We start from the raw sequence: 22244 nt of genomic DNA, 5'->3' as shown, positions 1-22244 counted from the left end.
GAGGCCTCCCACTACTCAGCTCCAAGGCATCAGACCCCTCCCCACCCAAAAACGTAGAACCCTGCCACAGTTGCAAATCTCTTACCTTTTCAAGAGAATCTGGACTTTCAGTTTTATGTGAAAACTATAGACTTTCTTCACTTTTGGCCGTTGAGTGTCTGTCTTGTGTGTGTGTGTACATTTTAACACAGGGGTGCCAGTGATGTGCAAGTCAGATAAAACACAATACCTTGCCCCCAGTTGGCCAGCTTGGCTGGGACTCTACCTATGGCTGCATTAAAAATGAACCCGTGACACAGGTTCCATTCAGCCTAGAAGAGACCTTGGTCAGTAGAAGCTAGAGGCTGTAGCCGTTAGCTCTTGCTACTGAGATGCTGGGTAACAATCACAGAGCATCAGTGGCATACCACAATGAACATTTATTTAGCTCACGTATCTGGGGGTTCCCCAGGAGTCAGCTGACCCAGGCTGGACCTTCCAGGGGCCTCTGCTCCACCCGTGCCCCCTCCTCTTTGGAGAAGGAGACAAGCAGAGGCCTGTTCTGGACAACAGAGGCACAAGAGAACAGGCCCAGTTGTCCAAGCGTTCTTCAGCCCTTTGGTCACATCATACCTGCTACTATTTTTTGGCCAAAGCAAACTTGGCTGAACTCAAGGTTGAGATGTAGGAAAATGCTCCCCACCTATGGGAGGAGGGCGGAAGGACTGCTTCTAAACTAAATATTCATCTACTGTGTTGAGTCTCCCCACTTTTCCTTTTGCCCCAACAGAACTTTATAGTTCTCTCCCAGTGATTTTTTTTCTCCTTCTTCTATTTTCTAATTAACACGTCTCAAAATTATGCATACCGTTTAAGAACATGGACTCACCTTCGCAATCTATAAATTGCCTTGAATTTTCTAACATTGTCTCTGAATATTCTTCACTGTCTGATGGTCTTTCTTTGTTAACTTCCAGGTAAACCCTTTTCCTTTCAGTGATAACATAAGCAGAGTCCCAGGTGAGAGCCATCTAAGGAGACAGATTCCCAGACGGAATGCCCTTGTGAAGAGAGACCCTTCTCACAGCCTTATACCTGGTTAGCCACTTCTGACATCAAACGTCCCGGTAGCTTTTAAACTCCCTCTATTTTCATGTGGCTTCATGAGAGATCACATCCCTTTTCCAAAGTTGGTTACATCTCTCCCATTACTGGGATATAAAATAGAGAATGGAAAGAACACGGGGCCAGTATGTAACTGGCATTATGAACTGCTAAAAATAATATTGTGAAAAATAGCGAAATAAAATAGTAAATTGTCGAGCAGCTGATTACAATATCACTAAGTTGGAATACTTTGCAGAGAAATTCATAGGTCACCTGTACTTAAAAGAACAACTGCTTTGCTAGCTTTTATGGTAAGTGAACTTACATCTCAAGACCTTATTGTCAGATAGACTGAGAGGAGCGAACTTAACCTTTTTCATCTTTGTGACACTGATGACTCTTTGTTCAACCCCAGATGGCAGGGGCACTGCATAAACCCGAATCTAGAGCAGTGTTTGGCAAACCATGGCTGCAGGCTAAGTGTGGCCCACTGCTTATGCTTATAAATAAAGTTTTATTGGAACACAGCCTTGCCTAATTGTTTACATATTGTCTTTGGCTACAGAACTGAGTACTTGCAGCTGGGAGATCATATGGCTGACAAAGTAAAATAGTTACTTTCTGACTGTTTCCAGAAAAAGTTTGCCAGCCACTGCTTTAGGGTACAGTAGTAATGATTTAAAGCTTTGTTTAGCAACAGTACCATATTTTAGACTAGTATTTCAGAAAATGAGGTGATTTCCTGCCTCTCTTCCTCCTTTCTTTTCTTTTCTTCCTTTGATTTCCTTCCTTTCTTTTGCAAGCATTAAGGTACTTCAGAAAGAAATAATTTAGAAACTTAACACAATTCAAATTCTATTTGAAAGTGTATTTTCAGTGTGCTAAAACTCTGGAGGGATTTAAATACCGTAGTTATGGGGCTTATTTTGTTTTCTTAAGGTAAGACTATTTACTTTCTTGTAGCTTACCATTTGAAAATAGAGTTTTGAAGTCTAACCAAATATTATTACAATATTTGAACTCTCATGTTTAATGCCTATGTCATAAATTTAAAAAAAAGGTCTAGATTTTGGTCTTTATATCCATATTCTAAAGAATGTTTTTAGTGAAAAACCTAGTAAAAATGTCTGACATACTGAAATGGGACCCCTCTCCTTTTTTTTTTTTTTTTTTTTAAATGTAAAACCTTTTATCACCTTTCTATACTGGCTGAATTTTTATTTATTTATTTATTTTATTATTTTATTTTTTTAAGATTTTATTTCTTTATTTGACAGAGAGAGATCATAGGTAGACAGAGAGGCAGGCAGAGAGAGAGAGGGAAGCATGCTCCCTGCTGAGCAGAGAGCCCGATGCGGGACTCGATCCCAGGACCCCGGGATCATGACCTGAGCCGAAGGCAGCGGCTTAACCCACTGAGCCACCCAGGCGCCCCCCCCCCGCCTTTTTTTTAATACTGGTTGAATTTTTTTTTTTTTTAAAGATTTTATTTATTTATTTGACAGAGAGAAATTACAAGTACACTGAGAGGCAGGCAGAGAGAGAGAGAGAGAAGGAAGCAGGCTCCCTGCTGAGCAGAGAGCCCGATGTGGGACTCGATCCCAGGACCCTGAGATCATGACCTGAGCCGAAGGCAGTGGCTTAACCCACTGAGCCACCCAGGCGCCCCTATACTGGTTGAATTTTTAAAAACAACTCTTGTCGGCCAGTTTCCATTACAGAAACAAGAATTTTTTTTAAGGTATAAAAAGAATGAAATATTTGCTTAACAGCTAAGTAAGTACTCCTCATCCATCTATCCCGAATGGTCATTTAAATCAGACTAATACTTGTTGAGTTGTTGTAGTTGGAACTTCCCGGGAGGAAAGCTGACCCTCAGAGAAAGAACTGCTAATGGGGTTGAAGTTGGCTTTTAAATTTGCCGGAGAATGTTAACGTTATATACCCCGCATACTATCTCCCAACTCACCCCGTTACGTCAGTGCTTGCAGAATTCCCCCTCGGCCAGTGTTCTCCACACATGAGAAGAAATAATCCAAAGAAGCCCACGAGAGTTTCTATCCAAAATGCAAGAATGTGGGTAGGTGCTCTCTGTTCCGACAGTGGTCGGATTTGCGGGATTAAAGAGATCTTACAAGTCTAAGCGTCCCGTTGACAAGCGGTGCTTTTAGGTATCTGCTTTTGCTTTGGAAAGATGCGAAGGTGTGGAAAAGGAGACAAGTCAGCTTTCAGCTCTATTTGGATATGAAGTTTATCTTTGTTCTTGAAGTCCTCAAAATCCAAATTCATGGTGAATTTTGGGACTAGAATCTGGAAGTGGTGGAAAGTGCAAACACTAAAAATACCCATCACAGCCATCTCTTTCCCAGGAGAGCCCTGCCGATTTCTTATGCAAGTTTGGATTCCACAGACACCTAAAAATACCAGTCATTAGACAAGGGCTTCATAATAAAATAATCATCCTAAAAATCAGTGACTTGCAGTTAAAGCTTTGAAAACCCACTGGCATTAGTGTGGAGAGTGCATTGGACAGGGACTGCTTCTACTGTTTTTTCAAACTAAACGTGATTGGACTGACAAACTTGAAAATCCAAGACATGAAAACTTTAGATGTAAGTTCTCTTTGGAAACTCGTGCTTAGTCCTTCCTTTGGGAACAATCCGAGCACTTATCTTTTTTTTTTCCCCCCCAGAGCTTTTTTTTTTTTTTTTTTTTTTTTTAATTAACATATAACATATTATTTGTTTCAGGGGTACAGGTCTGTGAATCATCAGGCTTACACAATTCACAGCACTCACCATAGCCCATACCCTCCCCGATGTCCATCACCCCGCCACCCCATCCCTCCCCACAGCCCACTCCCCTCCAGCAACCCTTAGTTTGTTTCCTGAGGTTAAGAGTCTCTTATGGTTTGTCTCCCTCCCTGGTTTCATCTTGTTTCATTTTTCCTTCCATTATCCCCATGATGCCCCATCTTGCCTCTCAAATTCCTCGTATCAGTGAGATCGTAGAATAATTGTCTTTCTCTGATTAACTTATTTCACTAAGCATAATACTCTCTAGTTCCATCCATGTCGTCACAAATGGCAAGATTTCATTTCTTTTGATGGCTGCATAGTATTCCATTGTATATATGTACCACATCTTCTTTATCCATTCATCTGTTGATGGACATCTAGGTTCTTTCCATAGTTTGGCTATTGTGGACATTGCTGCAATAAACATTCGGGTGCACGTGCCCCTTCGGATCACTACATTTGTATCTTTAGGGTAAATACCCAGTAGCTGAGCACTGATTCTTAATGGTACATAAACATGATGACACTGGGGTTATAAGACTGTGCAGGTTCTTAAGTTTTCTATGGTCCGTGCTTAGAAGGCTTACAGTCAGCAAATTCTGTTTATAGTACAAGTTGTTTTCTGGATTACACCTCAGCTTTCCTTTATTACAGCAGCAGAGTCAACGGGTCAATCACAAATACTTATAAATGAGCCTTACTGGGGCACGTGGGTGGCTCAGTGGGTTAAGCCTTTGCCTTCTGCTCGGGTCATGATCCTATCATCCTGGGATCGAGTCTCGCATCAGGCTCTCTGCTCAGCAGGGAGCTTTCTCTCTCTGCTTTCTCTCTCTCTCTCTCTCTCTCTGCCTGCCTTTCTGCCTACTTGTGATCTCTGCTAAATAAATAAATAAAATCTTTGAAAATAAATAAATAAATAAATAAGCCTTACCAGTTTTTTGGAAGAACTTAACGTCTGTGACAATAGTGATCGCAAGCATGCTGCCACGTCAGATACAGTTCGTTTTCTGTATGGGTTTGAAACCCGCACGGCAATGCTGCCCAAGCCCAGTGGGCATCATTCTCGGGGCTGCAGTGGGCACAGTGTCTCCTCTTGGGAGTGGCAGTCTGTGTGAGTGGTGCCCCCGAACTTATTCAGCCAAAAGCCCTGGTTGGGAGTAGGGCATAGAAGCTCTCTTAAGTGGCTTCTCTTAGGTGAATGTGTGTTTTATGACGACGCTCAAGAATTTCATATATAGGGTGGGGGTTGTATCACTAATTCACATGGAGTTCATTTTGTGCAGAAACTGTCATAAAATTCTTAAAAAATTGTTATTGTGCCAGCCTGAAAACCATTCGTGTAAACACCAACACACTACATCTCTCAAGAGTAGAGCCCTAGACTAAAGGGAAACTGTGCAGTGCAAAAATTAGATGATTATACTAAACAATACATCATTCAAAAGCAATGTTGCCTTTCCCACGTTGGTCACGAAGGATGCCTTCTGAAGATGGTAGCAGGGATGGATGGACAGGTCACATCATATTCATGGGACACTCTCCTGGGCCATTACTCATGTTTTCATATCCCACTTTTGTAGTTTTGGAAGGATTGTGGCAAACTGAGTTTGCCCTGCTCTTCTAGGTTGCTACATGATGTTCTCTGAAGGTAATCTGGTTTCCATGGGTCTTGCCCCAAAGTTGAGACGATTACTAGCTAATGTTTCTAGAGCCCGCACTGCATTTCAGGTACTGCTGTCCATACATTAAACTCCTTTAGACTCAGAACTACCCTGTGAGGGTACCTGCTGTCATCCACATTCTGATGACCGTGAGCAGAGGTTCAGGTTAATTAAGTTGCCTAAGGCGGTACCTGCTGTATGTGTTTTCTAGCACAGCCTAACAAGGTATGGGGGCATAAACACCAGAAATTTATTGTCTTACAGTTCAGGAGACTAGAACGACAAAATCAAGATATCAGCGCAGTTGGCTGGTTCCTTCTGAGGTCTGTTGAGGGTAGACAGACCACACTCCTTGGCTCATGGATGGACATCTTCAACCAATGTTTCTTCACATTGTCTTCTCTCTGTGCATGTGCTTCTGCCCACTTTCCTCTTTGTAGGAGAACATTGGTCATGCTGGAGAAGAGCCCATGCCAATGACCTCATTTTAACTTGTTTCTCTATACAAAGGCCCTGTTTCCAAGCAAGGTCCCATTCTGAGGTTTGGGGCATTAGATATAAACACAGGAAGGGTGTGGGCAGGGGAGGCTGCCTAATTCAACCACTACCAACAGCTCGTTGCAATGGAGCTGGAGTTTGAATCTAGCCACGTGGCCCTGGGCTCCAGGCTTTCGGTCTCCACATTCCATTGCCCTAACTGAGTTAGGCTGAGTCACATGTAATTGTCATTTTGTGGGTCAGACACGGTTGAACATTGGCAGTATGATTCGACCTGACCCATTTCCAAACTCTGGCATGCAGGTCAAATCAGTTAGTACTAGCACGCTCCGTGGGCCTGGCATTGAGGGATGGAGAGTGCCCTAGAAATACATGAATGCTCTGTAACCTGGAAAGTTCATACTCTCTAATGAATTTGGACTCTTGATTCTGTCCTTTAAGAAAGACAAGGCATAAACACACAAAGGGCTATGCACAGAAAGCCCTTTGAAAACAGTGTCGGTCCTGGTACCAGGAAGTGTCTGTCCCTTTCTTCTGGAATTTCTATACTAGTGAATATGGCATATTTGGCAGTGACCAGATGGACGTAGAGCATCTAAATTTCCACAGGTGTATTTCTTAGGGCCTTTGGGTTACGAGGTAACCTCCTTCCTACAGACTCAGTCTGAGAAGGAGAATGTTCTCACTTAAACCTGACCGACCCTGTTGTCTTTTTCAAAACCAAAGGTCATGGTTTCAGAATTGGAGGGTGCATCATGAGCCATGGTCAAGTCTAATTGCCCTTTGATGTAACTTACAAAATTAAGTTTATTAAGTAAGCTTAGTCTTGAAAAATGAGTGTGTGGTGTAGCTTCCAGGGTATACACTAGACTCTGTACATGTTCTGATTGTTTTCAAGTGCCAAGACAGCTATTTCAACTCAGTGTCCCTATTTTTTTTCTATCAAGGAAGACTTTTTTTGGTAAATGTATATTATATCATATAAAACATTTTTCATTTTCCCCTCCTTTAAAAACACTCTGCTTTTTTTTTTTTTAAGATTTTATTTATTTATTTGACAGGCAGAGATCACAAGTAGGCACAGAGGCAGGCAGAGAGACAGGAAGAAGCAGGCTCCCTGCTGAGCAGAGAGGTGTATGCGGGGCTTGATCCCAAGACCCTGAGATCATGACCCTAGCTGAAGGCAGAGGCTTAACCTACTGAGCCACCCATGTGCCCCAAAACATTCTGCCTTCGATGGCTCAGTTTAGTAAAGGTTTGTGACAAAAGTGCCAGTCTCACTTCACCTGCTTCCATCTCTCTTCCTGAGCACCTCCGGGTCCCGCTGACTTGCCATGTGAAGCACTCGGAAACTTAGCAAAATTGGTAGGATTTTATCTGAGTTTGGGCTGCTGTAACAAAATGCCATAGACTGGGGGGGGGGGGGGTCTGAAGCCACAGACATTTAATTCTCAGAGTCCTGGAAGGCTAAGAGCTCTGAGATCAAGGCACCAGCTGATTTGGTGTCTGGTGAGGACCGTCTTGCTGGCTTGAAGACATGGCAAGAGGAGGGGGCTCTCGCTTCTTCCTCTTCTTATGACGGCACATCCCGAGGGCCTCGCCCTCAGGAGCCCATCTAAGCCTAGTCACCTTCCAAAGGCCCTACCTCCTGGTACCCTTACATCAGCGATCAGGATTCAAATGCAGGAATATTGGGGGTGGGGGTCCAAACATTCAGTTCATAGCAGATTCGGAAAAAATCAGGAAGCAGCTGCAGGTTCCCTCTATGTTCTCAAGAGTCTTTATTCCTTTGGTTTCAGGTGTTCCCACCCCAAGTCAAGAAATTCTACGGCACACGTTGAACACGCTGGTGCGGGAGCGGAAGATCTACCCAACTCCAGATGGCTATTTCATCGTGACCCCACAGACTTATTTCATTACTCCCTCTCTCATAAGAACTAACAGTAAATGGTACCATTTGGACGAGAGGATACCTGACAGGTCTCAGTGTACCTCTCCGCAACCGGGAACCATAACGCCCTCTGCCTCAGGCTGCGTCAGGGAAAGAACGTTACCCAGAAACCACTGCGACTCTTGCCACTGCTGCAGAGAAGACATGCACAGCATGCTTGCTTCCACTCTGCAGAGGAAACCCGCCAAGGACTGCAAAGACCCCTACTGCCCTCCGTCACTATGCCAGGTGCCACCCACTGAAAAGAGCAAAAGTACTGTAAACTTTTCTTATAAGACAGAAACTCTCTCAAAACCTAAAGATGGTGAAAAGCAGTCCAAAAAATTCGGGCTCAAATTATTCCGGCTGAGTTTTAAAAAAGACAAGACCAAACAACTAGCCAATTTCTCAGCCCAGTTTCCTCCCGAGGAGTGGCCCCTGCGAGACGAAGACACACCAACGACTATCCCCAGGGAAGTGGAAATGGAAATCATTAGGCGCATTAACCCGGACTTGACCGTGGAAAATGTCATGAGGCACACTGCACTAATGAAGAAACTAGAAGAAGAAAAAGCGCATAGGAGTAAAGCTGGGTCCTCTGCCCATCACAGTGGAAGAAGTAAAAAGAGTAGGACTCATCGCAAGTCCCATGGAAAATCTCGGTCACACAGCAAGACACGAGTGTCTAAAGGAGACCCTTCGGATGGTTCTCATCTGGATCTCCCAGGTGACAGAGAGTATGACTTTTGTGATCCTCTTACCAGGGCACCCAGGGAGGGCTGCTTCATCATTGAACACAAAGGAGATAACTTCATCATGCATAGCAACACGAACATGATCGAGTCTCATTTCCCCATGACCCCAGAATGGGATGTGTCTGGGGAATTGGCCAAAAGGAGAACTGAGATGCCTTTTCCTGAACCTTCCAGGGGAAGCTCCCACTCAAAAGTGCACCGAAGTCACAGCCATACCCAGGACCGAAGGTCCAGGAATGAGAGATCCAGCAAAGCCAAGGAGAGATCCAGATCGATGGATAACTCAAAGGGCCCTCTGGGTGCTTCTTCTCTAGGGACACCCGAAGACCTGGCTGAAGGCTGTAGCCAAGATGACCAAACCCCCAGCCAGTCCTACATTGATGACAGTACTTTAAGGCCTGCACAAACAATTGGTCATCAAAGGGCTCACGTTTCATCCACGAGCTATAAAGAGGTGTGTATTCCAGAAATAGTCGGTGGCAGCAAGGAGCCTTCCAGTGCTTGTAGCCTTCTGGAGCCGGGCAAACCCCCTGAGAGTTTGCCATCCTGTCCCACAAAAACAGCTACAGATGACTATTTCCAGTGCAACACCTCCAGTGAGACGGTCCTCACGGCGCCGTCACCTCTGGGAAAGAACAAAGAGGATCATGACACTCTAACTCTGGCGGAAGGGGTGAAAAAGCTGCCTCTGCCTGACAGGCAGGCCCCACATTCTTCTAGAGAGCCTGTAGGGCACAAGGAGGAGTCACCAAAAGGGCCAGGTGGGGGCCCAGCCGCTTCGGGCACAGGGGCAGAAGGGATGGCCAATGGACGCCTCGTCCAGCACCACAGCGCTGAGCCCAGCAGCCTGGACAAGAGGAAAGAGATATTCAGCAAAGACACATTGTTCAAACCTCTTCACAGCACCTTGTCTGTCAACAGCTATCACAAATCGAGCCTGTCCCTCCTCAAATCTCTTCCGAAGACCCCTGCCGACACACTGCCAGGCCGATGCGAGAAACTGGAGCCGTCGCTGGGAACCTCAGTGGCACCAGCGATGCCCGGTTCCCAGCGTCAGCAGGAGTCGGGGGGGAACCAGGAAGCCTCTTTTGACTATTACAACGTCTCCGACGATGATGACTCTGAGGAAGGGGCCAACAAAAACACGGAAGAGGAAAAAAACAGAGATGATGTAGGCACCATGCAGTGGCTCCTTGAGAGGGAGAAGGAAAGAGACTTGCAGAGGAAGTTTGAGAAGAACCTCACCCTCCTGGCCCCAAAAGAAACCGACAGCAGCAGCAACCAGAGAGCCACCCATTCGGCACGCCTCGACAGCATGGACAGCAGCAGCATCACTGTGGACAGTGGATTCAACTCCCCACGGTAGGGAGAAACATCGCTGCTTGCGTACACACGCGCGCACACACACACACACACGCGCGTGTGCATGCACGCACACACCCACCAGGGCCCGGGGCTTTATATAAATAACTTGAAAAGCTTCCCATGTCACTTTTAATTCTGTGAATGCGGGTTAAGGGTTGTGTGAGTTGCGCTGTTAACAACCTGTTTCTGACTTCTTTTTCAGGAATTGAAACAAATGTTTCTGCAGCTGTAGAGATCACCAATCTGGACTGGTGGGTTGGCTCCCTCCCTCAAACTGGCATCAGGCCAATATAACTAGGACAGACATTTTCCAGGATTTTTCTTCTATGTTTCTGTTAGCACCGTGCAGATAAAAGAAGGGGTTTTTTTTTTGTTTGTTTGTTTGTTTAATCTTAGTAATTTCTTGAGTAGAATGAGTGGTCAGTAGTCACCTGGGGTTTGAGTAGGTCTTGGGTATAAATCTCTTGGCTCAAGGAGAGGGTCCTTCTAGTGGGAGGAGCAGATCTCAGCACCTTCCTGGGGGAGCTAGATGCTAGTTGCCCTTCTAATCCTGACCCTGTGTGCTCCCTCCCCCACCTGCTCATACACTTCACGTCCACAGAGAAATGGAGTCTTGTGTCTTTCACAGAACAGTGAGGAGCCTCTGTTCCCTTAGATCAGAGTGTGTGCCCACACTTTTCTCTCTCCTCCTGCAGCATTGATACAGACCATTAAGGCCCTCTAATCATAGCTGGTAATTCAGAAAGGATTAACAGAGTGCACGCGATGCCTAACAGCCATGTCCGGCGTGCTGAAGTGGTTCAGGGGTTAAGAAAGCAAAAGAGAGTCTATGCAACTTCCTTTTATTTCCTCCTTAACTCTTCCTTCTCCTCCAAGGGTAACTTGGGACCTAATTCTCCTTCTAAATTCTACTCCAGATTGGTGACTCTGAGATGCAGAAATACTACTAAGAGGTGGACATTTCTCATTAGCTGTGATTCCCAAGATTCTGCGATACTGATCATTTTAATGAGTACTCAGATACGATGATGAACTTCATTTATTTTAATTATTAAGAATGAAACTTAGTTCTGTTGTGATCATTTCACTTTATCTCTAGATAATTTGGGGACAGCACATCCCCAGATCAGAATTGGGAATTTCTAATCGGCCACATATTTGGCCTTTGTTATTTCTTAAAGGGCTAGTTTTTTATTATGATGAGGATTATTTTTGCCATGTAACCTTTTTATCTAAGTTAACACGTGTGTGGAATTCTAATGTCCAAACAAACCAGAGATGGTGCTCTGCTTAAAGTGGGTGTGAGCCCAGGAGCCCCAAGTCTCCTCCGCCTTTCCCTCATAGAGCCCTAACTGATCTCAGGGAGCCATGGCCCTCCATCCAAAAACGACTGGCCTATCGAGTGACTTTACTACAAAATAACTTACACTAAATATATTTTTTTAAAATCCTCAATCAAATTTTAATTTATTTACCAATTATTTTATATCTCCTTTTCTTTCTATTTCCCTCTTCTGCTCTTTTTTTTTCCCTCTTGAATTTCTAACAGCGGCTACCAGGGAGGCATAATCGAAAATCTGTAATTGACAGTAGAAGTTCAAAGCCATGGCTTATGGAAGGTGTGGTTTATCTGCCTGTACCTTATGTTCACCTGTTTTTTACTATGTAGACTCTGCCTCCCTCGTGCTTTACACACTGGTTTCTGAACTTGTGTGGTACCCCCTGGCCTGAGCACCACCACAGAGGGCAGACTGCTGTGCTCCAGACATAACTGCTACAGAGACATTGAGAGTAGTTTAATGGGTTCTAACTCAGCCTACCACCACAGAATATTGAAAGGTTTTTTGGTTTGTTTGGGGGCAAATAAATACTCATGAGATCATTGAACCAGTCTTGCCACAGAATGTATTGTTTTATCTCTAAATTCGGGGGGCAGAATATAGAACTTGTGAACGGAATTATTTCTGGAAGTGAGTTTATTTTCATTTAAGTTAAATGCTTTGTCACGGTAAGAGATACGATGGTTCTGAGGGGACAACTTTCTCCCACTTAGCTACATGTCTCTCCACTACTGTTAGGTAGAATTTTCTCCGTAGGAATACATAGATGGCCCATAAATTTCATGCAGTTAGATAATCTACAGAATAATTCCTAATTTTGCCTCTTTTGCCTTTAATATCCTGTGGTTAGAAAGTAGGTCACAACCATTTTAAACCGTATTTTCAGCACACCTCAGTTAATCGACTAAGTTGTTTTCTGATGCATGATCGTGGTCTGTGGAGGAGAATATTTGAGTTCTAGGGAGTTTTATTCTCCAGCAGGAGGAGGATTTTAGCCAAGTAGCATTATCAGGCTGGTACGTCTCCAGTGCCGTGACATACAGAAACTTTAAGTGGGTCATTTATTTGAGTCTTTTAGTACCTCCTCCACTGAGCAACTAAGATCCAATAACAACAACAAAGACCAAGAAAGGTGATCCCCACACTCCGAGCTTTCCATGCTAGCTCAGAAGTCGTGTTCAGCCACATTCCCAAAATTCTTCAGTCCCTTTTGTTGGGACTGCAAGGGTTTTTAGACGGAAACAAGGTAGAAGCTTCAATTCTGCTCTGAGATCGGATATTGAACATGAAAACTCTTGACCTAAAAAACCTGCGACTCCAAATCTGAGGCCAAAAACAGGCTGACAAACAGTGTGAAAATCCGAGGGTGCAGAGCGGCCAGGGACGTGCCCGCTTCATAGGGTGTGAGCATGCGCTGTCGAAGCGTGGGGCGAGGGAGGTGCGCGCGCATCCAGGAGCAGCCCCATACCTGATCTGTTCACGTCTGCTTCTGAGCTCCTGTCCTTTTATTCCATGGGGTTTCTTTTCCAACAAAGATCAAGAACTTTTAAATGGGAGGACTATTTCTACTGCTAATGTTCTATCTCCATTAGCTTTTTCATCACACCCAGAGCCCTCATTAGGAGCGTGGCACCCTGCCCTCATTATTACAGCAGTAACGAAATATATACCGTTTGGAGAAACTGGAGTGCTGTATCTATTCATCACTATGAATGACTCTGCCCAGAGGTGGTCAGAGGCATCTTCGAGCACAGACAGCTCCCAGCTTAGATGGTCTTTAGCAGTGATGTGTGTGCACAGTGCCTGGTCCAGTGCCTGGCATACAGCGGGTGCCTGATGAGTGCAAACTCTGCCTTGAAAGCTGATTTCAAAGGCTTAAGCGGGTTTAAGGGCCTTTGGACCTTAAAATGCATTTTTCCATAGAAAAGGGGTCACCAGTAACCAAGGCAGTCTGAAACCAAGTCATAGTAGCTGCTTCATTCATTAGATGCCAGATGTACAACTGAAATAATTATAATGTATCTAGCTTTTTAGCGTACAGATTCATCGACGCTTACTTCTTCACAATCACTCTGTGAGTAGGTTAATCCCCTAACCCTCCTCATTTTAGAGATGGGGAAATCGAATACTATAAAAAGTTACTCTCGCAGTTAAGAGTGAAACTGAAGGAACGGGTCACAATATCTTTGGGGTTCTACGTGTTGATTGCCTTCTTCCTTCCTCCGCCGGACCTTAGGCCTCAGCAAAGGTGCTGGCAAGCCCCTGATGAATTTTCTTAGGGAAAGGGTAAGGCAGGTAAGTAGGTGAGTCTAACACTTAACATCGCTTTAGTGGTAATGTTCTGGGGTATTCTGTAGGTATGCTCAGATCTACCGTAAGCACAATGAAAGAACTTGACTTATTTCTGTAAACATATTAACCTTCTGGAGGTGCCCTTTGCAGTCAAGAAAGATCCAGTTGTCTTTTTGGTAGTTGATGACGAAACTTCCTTTTAAACAGCTACCCCTTGGCACACTCAAGGCCACAAGGGTTAGGATGAAATAATCCACTATCTAGGAAGTGCCACCAAACACAGTACAAGCATCCCCTGCTTTCTGAAACTTTGTGTTAACAACCCTTCACTTCTACAAAAGACCCTATGTTAGTAACAGCGTTCTTCGTGAAAGCAAAAATCTTCAGATTTCTTACACTCAGCAAAAACAGGTACTAACGTGGGTCTTCTGTAGCAGCGAAGGGCATTAATGGAGAGCATTTGGAAAGCACGTGTAAACCCTTCCTGACGTTTAGGCTTACAGAAGATTTCATATGAACACCCTGCACTCCGATAGTGGGAAAAAAATCTATGTGGGGTTCAGACAAAATGGCTGTTAATTTAGTGTGGGAATGACGGAGAGGTGGTGAGGATGTCCGTTGAAGCAGTCTGACCTGCCGACTAGTTTCAGCAGGCTGAAATCAGCAACGGGGGGGGGGGGGGGGCAACTCTCATAGAGTATTTTCTAAACTCTGAATCTGCCCAGTCGGGTAAATGGATGTGTTGAGCATCCTTGTGGTTTCTTCAGTATCTTTGTAAACTTAGGTTTCTTATTCCTATTTTGAGGACTTTGAATATAGAACCTGTCCAGTTCCTATCCATCAGGCTAAGTAACCTTATTTCTGCTATTGCCCTACACATTTAAAATGTTAATGTTCTGAATCAAGATTCAAGAAGTTCTAACTTTAAAAATTAGAAGAGAAGTAGAAATACCTTTAAATCACCTCTGTCCATAAGAAGCCTTGAAAAATAAAATACTGCTACCAATGTAAACTTCACAAATGAATGGGGGAAATCTAAGATTCCTGATCTGGAAATACAATGTATGTCCGTGAAAGTGTTAACATTTGAAACAGAGGCGTGAAGTGTTTTAAGAAGAACTTTATTCCCGTCAGAGTGCCAAATTAGCTAATGGTATGCCTTGAAGTCCACCAAAGTCAAAATCTGCTAATCAGGAATGAAAACAGAATCATTAGGGGCAAAATTGAGTTTATTCATTTATTCAGTGAATTTCCAGCCTGAAATACAATCATCGCATATGTGTACTTAAGAGGATTCTTTTCTAAAATGAACGTGATAGCGATCGATCCATCAAATTTGGAAGCGGTTTCCTTGAATGGGGAAGGAAGGGGAAACATTTAAAGTGCACTTAGCTGGATGAAAACCCGTTATTCAGGGTGCCATGGATTTTAACGTGTTTGAGAGTTTCTGGAGCCCACATTGGACGAGCATATGTGAATAATCAGTGGGAGACGGTGTATATATGACATCATGAGCCAACAGAGGAAATCCATTAACCACATCATTTGCTCTTCCTCTGGGGCTCAAGAGATAATTATTTATGTTGAAAACAAAACAAAACAAACCCTTTTTACTCTTTTAGCACTCGGGAGAGCCTGGCTTCCAACACGTCCAGCATTGTTGAAAGTAACCGGCGTCAGAACGCTACCTTGAGCCCAGTCCACGGCGGAGCTGGCCCGGCCTTCAACTTCCGAGCGAGCACGGACCCCGCGACCAACGAAGCAGAGAAATTACAGAAACCTTCCAACTGCTTGCAAGCTTCTGTTACTAGTGTGTGACAGTCGTACTGTCTCCGATCTCCTGTCTCATTCAATACAGCCAAGTTTACGACACTGGGACTGATGTTTACATCTGGGGAAAGACAAGCATCTCGACCACAGTTTTTGTGTTTACTTAAACTGTGCTGCTAAGTAGGCTAGGGCAAAAAAAAACAAAAAACAAAAAAACAAACAAAAATCTTTATTTCAGAGTATTGCTTTTCACATTTATGGCTCTGTAGCAACCGAATAGCAGTAGGGGTGATATGTATACGTTTGTTTCACTACTTGTAACTGAGCACACATAGGAAAGTCTAGACACTGTAAGTGTGGTATGCATTACAATGTCATGAAGTTGCCAATTCCATTTTTAAATGCCACAGATGCGTGTTGCTCCCAGTCTGTGGCCGGAGGGTGCCACGGAACTGATCCTTGACACTTCCCAAACACAAACAAACAAAAAAGGACAAAAAAAGCGTAAGCCACCACAAAATGTCCAAGGCCAGGGTCCAGCTTGAGGAAGATCAATGTCAAACTGACCGGAAGGGACCCCAGCCCTTTGTGTGTGAATTGTTTATGCACCCGTCATTTTTCACTGTGAGTTTTCATGACACAGTTTTTTGCAGGAGCCCGTGGAAGTGTGTCAGAAGGGGTCGTGATCGAAATTCTGGGAGTGTTTGTTTTTTTTTTTTCAGGATTTTGTTTTTAAGTGAAACAGATGCTTGTCTGATTTTTAACCTTCCATAATCACAAACAGGAATATAGGCCTTTGATTCTGAAGTGGGTGAAGGAAGGGGGTCCCCAGCCTGGCTGGGGCACGGCACTGAGGCACGGAAGCAGGGAGATGTGGGCTCTCTAATGCTGTCAGTCAAATATTTAAGGAAGACAATTTCCTCCTTGTGATCCTTATGATGATCCTATCTTACTATAATAGATACAATGATTAGTTTGTTTAAAAGCAAAATGTTCTTTGTGATACAAATGAAGAGTATGGCCTGGGGATGTTATTCTTTCTAATGGAAGGACATTAATCTATTTTATGTAGTTTTAAATAGAATGCCTAAATTAGGCTATGGGAGATCATTTTTAGTGGTTATAGGAAAGAGCAAAGTTAGGGAGAGTTGAACTTCAGGCCTTTTATTCCTGGAAAGATATCTATAGAGAAAACTTTAAAATAATTTTTGATTAGAAATTTACATGTGCCCATGTAATTACCAACAGAATGTGCTCATTCTGCAAGTATGGTATAATCCGAACTTGTACTCCCCTAAAATTTATCAGAGTAACAATTATGCATACATGAACTATGCCAGAGTAATGTTTACAGATACTTTGTAACCAATTTCAGGAGGCATTTTTTAGGTGGATGTATAGTTCCTAGCCCAACTTATTTCAAAATGGTTTGTTAACACGTTGCTTTGGTTTACAATGTCTTGTTGAATACAAAGAAGACTCAGCAGCATAGGGATTACCAATAACCTTGAGCTTCAACTTTACAGAAAAGAGACATTTCAAAACTCCCCATTTTATTCTATGAGAACAATGGACTCAATGTGTCGATAATGACAAATTATTTGCAGAAGGGTTGCATATGACACAAGTAAATGGTCTGACCAAAAGTTTAGTTCAGTAGCATGTGCTGTTTGGAGCCATATAATGAAATATATATCCAAAAATAAATCTAAATTCTTTCCACCTCAGACTACGGTAATTGGCAAAAAATGTGTGCAACATTTCTGCTTCAGTACAGGTTTAATCACTAGGGATCTGTTTAAAGAATGCACTCCGGCACATAATTGGACCTATTCTTGAAGCATGTGGATAGTCTCTCATGCTTTTTCAGATATTTGGAAGTCGCATTAGGTCAAACTGGACTCCTCAAGTTTAGTCTAGATTCCTTTTTTTGTGCTTAGAATGAAACGTAAGCACATTTCTTGGTAAACCCCCATCCCACTAAAATGCTTTAAGTCAGTTGGCTTTCACTCTCATGCCTTATTTCCTCCAAGGCATGTCCCGATTGCCCAGAAATGCACTATTTGTCTCATTGCTTAAATATGTCCAGGAGGAATGATAATGTAACTAATAGACTACACACACAGTCTGTTTCCCTGGGGAGTTATATACCATACGGTTACCAAATTCTCCTGTCTAAATTCCTTTTTTTCCAAAAAACCTGCTCTCGAGTGTCGAATCATACCATCAGTTCATAAATAACATAACCATTGAAACAATACATCAGCCTCTCGTTGATCCTCTGAAAGTAGCCATTATAGTAATCAAACGCAGCGTGGACCGGAAAGGAAAGCATTACCTTTAAGAGAAGCTTTAAAATAGGAATTTATCAGTATTCCACAAGAAATAGGTTTACAGAAGACATGATGCAAATAAAACGTGTATACCATTCGCCCGATGCTATGGGGTACGTGATTTCAAAAACAACGATGATGACTCCCTTAGACCTGGAGCCATTAGCGTAGAAAAGATGGGCTTTAAAGATGTTACGATGTAAGCAGACGTTCCGTGTGGAAGTGTCCCCGTCTGCATTTAATGAGGAGTTCTGGATGGGGGAGGCGTGGCGGCAGGAAGCGTTGTTACAGATGTGACCCGAGACGGTCCTCCGGACGGCGGGCGAGCTTCTCAGTGGCCAAACCCTCAGCCCACGCCAAGCTTTGCCAACATCCTTGTCCTCCCCTGAACTGATAGAGCTTTGTGTGACATGGCTGCTGATGTAGTCTTCACTTAGAGTTTATCAGCTGAAAGGTTTACAGAACTGAGTCTGCTTGAATCTCTGTGTAGCGTTCAACTCTAAAGGGTCAACCCGTCTGTCGGCATTTTGCACACTTATGTATTATTATGATGCAGCATATTACTTTATGGCAATTTTTATTTTTTACATATAACTACCTCCATAAATTTGATGAAACGGCAGCAGTGTGTTTAAAGTGTATTGTTCAGAAAAGCAAAGTTGAAAACCTCCGTAGACATGAGGCCATGGCGTTCCGTGTGTGTGTCAGTGACTGCCCCTGTAGACTCGTGACTTCTTCATGGCCGTGGTTTGGTTTTACGGCATTATTGCGCTTTCAGATGTAAACCTGTCTCTCCTCTCTTTCCCACGAAAGCACACTTGATTTTGTTACCAACGAAAGGAAGTTGGAATCTCTGGTCTTTTCCCACCGCCCCACCCCCACCCCACTCCTGCTAAGAGTTCTCCCCCGGGGGGAAGAGCCGAGCCGATCGGTAAACATAATTTAGCAAGCTCTTTCGTCCTGTCAGAATCGGATGTGGAAATTCTAGGTTTTCAGTAACTGAAGACACACAACAAATTTGGACTGTGCTGGCTTTGAAGTACTTTGGGCCTCTCTGCCTTCACTCACGTGCTAGCATCCCGAGCCCAAATGTCATCTTAATTAAAAGAGCTGTGTTCCGTTAAATACTTTGTATTCCATTTTATATATTTTGCACATCTCAGGGGACCTCAATGAGCATATGAAAAGGGGGGGGTGCCATCGAATAGAGAAGACAGCTAGAGGAGCTGAATGGGGACCAAACAAGATAAAAATACCAAATTACTGCTTCTCTGATGTTGTGAAGTCCAAGTTCAGGAGGCATAAGTTCAAGGTTAATCTGGACTAACAATGATCTGAACACCAGCTGTTCCCGAGAGTCTCCCTTTCTCAGAGCCCAACCAGCGGTTCGAGGATGTAAATTCAAATTCTATCGCAACCGCCAGGGGGAGGAAAAACCTATTGGATGAAAAGGAAAGCATTGTGTGTTTTTTTGTTGGGTTTGGTTTGGTTTGGTTTTAGGTTGGCACAGCTTTGTAAAATCCTACCCAGAATAAACCACTTATCGCCACCAAGTGTACTTGAAAATAAAGTTTTTAACCTAAATTATAGGCGTATAGCTCACAATAGTGAACCTATTTTGAAAAGTCTCGCCATTTATAACATGGGCAGTATTTTGAGCTTGATGAAAAGCCAACAACAAATGACTTCGCCAGTTCATTTTGGGATCTCAAAGTGCTTCCAAAGCATTCAGATTGACAGACAGTTAACTAAGCAGGTCCTATTTGTAATACCCATACTTGAAATGGAGAGAGAGAAGGAGGGACCTCAGATTACCCAGAAATTTCCGTGGCAGCTACCAGTGATCTGTTTTCTATCTGTTTGATAGACCCTCATGAGAAATCACTAAATACAATGCTATTTTTCTGATGTGTGCTAATAAAGTCAAAGAAAACAAATAACAACTGTACACTCTTGTCCATTTTCATTCAAACAGTTCAGGGTGTTTGGAATTTTGCAAAACCCACCCAAATGCTGTTGCGGTCAGAGGCAGGTCCTAGACGTACACCCTTGTTTACAGTTTCCTATTGGGCTTTGGTAATTCCTGTGCGAAATACCATCCTTCAGGAACATGACTGCTCTGGGCAGTGGAAAGGTGCTGAAACAGGAACTGTAATTAAAAAAGTTTATCAAGTACTCTTGACTGTGCTACTTGAGCACACTACAGTATATTGAGTCCTACCCGGAAGAATCTGGATTTCCAAGGGAGCCGACCTAGTTCTCAGTGTTTCCTCAAAGTCGGGGATACCAGATCCTTGCCGAGGACCTTCTCCATTGCCACGGGCCAGTCACAGAACCAGCTAACAGCACGCTGTCCCACAGACGACAGAGTCCCAAGCAGAAGTGATCCTGTCCTCTCGTTTCCCCACCTCCCATCCCCCGCCTACCCAACCCCCCACCCCAGCCACCGCCCTGCCCATTCTCTTCTGTTAGCAAGCCAGGTGTCTGCACGTGTTTAGGGCTTGGGGAAGCTAGAACACAGGAAGAACGAATCCAAAAGCATGGAAAACCTTGTTTTGCCTGGGGTTAGTAACATACAGGCAGGAAGGAGATTACCATCGGTCTGATCTTTGCCAAGTTAGATTAAAGAATCAGCCGTCGCTCTGTCATTCTCTCAGAAGGTTTTACAGAATGAAGGATACATCCAGTTTTTTCCCATAGATTTTTCTTTGGAGACATTTCATAAATTATATATGTGAAAAAACTTCATGATGTAATTTCCTGGAGTGTTTGAAATAGGCTTGGCATCTCCCCGATTGAGTTCGCCTCTGCATCTTTTGCAGCAGCAGCCCAGAGAGAGATCCCCAGTGATCGACCCTCTAACACATAATCCTGTGCTTTCACAGTTGTTCCGTGACTTACAGTTGCTGATTGGCAGGGTTGAGAATTCTATAAGGCTCAAGGGGGACTAAACCTTGTGATTGTATATTATCAGTTCTAGGGCTTCAACTGCTCATTGTTGGCTTCCAGTGAGAACACACACACACCCTGCCAAGGAGGGAAGGGGAGCTCCACAAGTGAGGCAGCAAATGTAAGGCTAGATGGTTGGCTGGTCCATGCACAGCTGCCTACCCCCCTGACTAAAGGCTGACCTTGGCATCCCAGTTCCTTTGCTCCCACTCAGAAGAGGTACCAAATCTGAGATCTGAGAGCTCCTTTAGTATCAGTCCTCTGCAGTTACGGGAAATTCACGAAGTACGCACTCAGCAGCTCCTTGCCCACCTGTCTTCCCAGGTCCTTACTCCCTGCCTCTGTCCCACTCTCCCACCTAGACACTGATCCACCGCCACGGTTTCCACCGTGGAAGGGCAAAACAGTGTGTGGTATCATGCACACGTGATGGGTGAGGACTAGAGCTGCCCTCCGGTCACCTTCATGTAAGTATTGACAGCTACAAGTTAAGGTCCTTAGAGTAGTTGACATAGACACTACTTTCTAGAAGAGAATTACATTTCAACCGTTAAGTTTAAAGGGATCATAATTCTGCAGGTATCTTTCTCTGAGTGACTGAATGTGACTATTGCATTGGGGTAAATGAATTAAGACGTGCAAGTGGGATTTACTGTATGTTAGAAAGGAGTTTTGCAGCCAAGACTGCCTTGAATAAAATGTGTTTGCACTGAAAAAAAAAAAACAAAAAACAAAACTTTAAATTACTTGGTCTCTGGTTGCTGTAAAGGTCATCCAAGATGGATGTTCTGTTTATATTGTATAGTATTTCATATGAAATAATTACAGTTCATGAAATGTCTTCCCTAATGTTACTGATTTACGACAGCACATTTGTAACATGGTTTTTATCGTGTCGGTGTGCCATATTGTAAATGATGATGGCTTGTCATGCTTAGTATAATAACTTAAGAGGAAAAAAAGCACAGGGATTTTTGTAAGTCTATATTTGAAAGTCCCTCCATATGGTAATATTGTGTTCATGTTGTTTATGTAGTGTTGTGTGAAATATCCATTTTGGATTGTGTTACTTTTTAAGATATTAAATAACATTTGGTTATATGTCTAAGTGGATTTTTTTGGTATTTGGTATTTGGTACAAAAGTACTTCAGGTAAGACTGATTCATTTCTCTCAATAGGGAGTTTATAACGAATTTTTTTATTATACAATCTTTGTTATTAGAGCTTTTGAATTAAAACAACTGAAAAGGGAAATACCTGATCAGAAATCTTTGTACAGAAATATTGAAAAAGCCACAGTTTGGTTTTTTTTTTGTTGTTTTTTTTTTTTTTTTTTTTGCTAGCTATTCAAATTTTGCAGAGTCAGACTTAGGGATGCCCAGAATTGTGTTTTCTGTGAAATCAGAAAGCAGTGGGGTTGGTCTGTTTTGTTAGCCCTCAAATCACAACTTCTACACCCAAAATAA

General features: G+C 43.4%; 1 protein-coding gene across 6 annotated transcripts in view; it reads left to right on the top strand.

Annotated features, from left to right (window-relative positions):
• The window catches only part of STOX2 (storkhead box 2), a 61735-nt gene extending 39857 nt beyond the window's left edge, over window positions 1-21878 (top strand). For 5 of the 6 annotated variants that reach the window (XM_082750532.1, XM_082750533.1, XM_082750531.1 and 2 more), the window contains 2 exons: window positions 7843-10090; window positions 15348-21878. In XM_082750532.1, the coding sequence (XP_082606658.1) occupies window positions 7843-10090; window positions 15348-15543 (2444 nt within the window). In that variant the 3' untranslated portion in view covers window positions 15544-21878. Of the gene's footprint in view, window positions 1-7842; window positions 10091-10295; window positions 10345-15347 lie in introns of all 6 variants that reach the window. The other variant, XM_082750534.1, reaches the window with a different exon arrangement.
• The last annotated feature ends 366 nt before the right edge of the window (window positions 21879-22244 follow it).

This window comes from Mustela nivalis (genome assembly GCF_964662115.1).
Source record: "Mustela nivalis genome assembly, contig: HAP1_SCAFFOLD_1249, whole genome shotgun sequence".
NCBI lineage: Eukaryota > Metazoa > Chordata > Mammalia > Carnivora > Mustelidae > Mustela > Mustela nivalis.
Note: the sequence above shows the minus strand (reverse complement) of the source record. Positions and strands in the feature narration are given on the sequence as shown.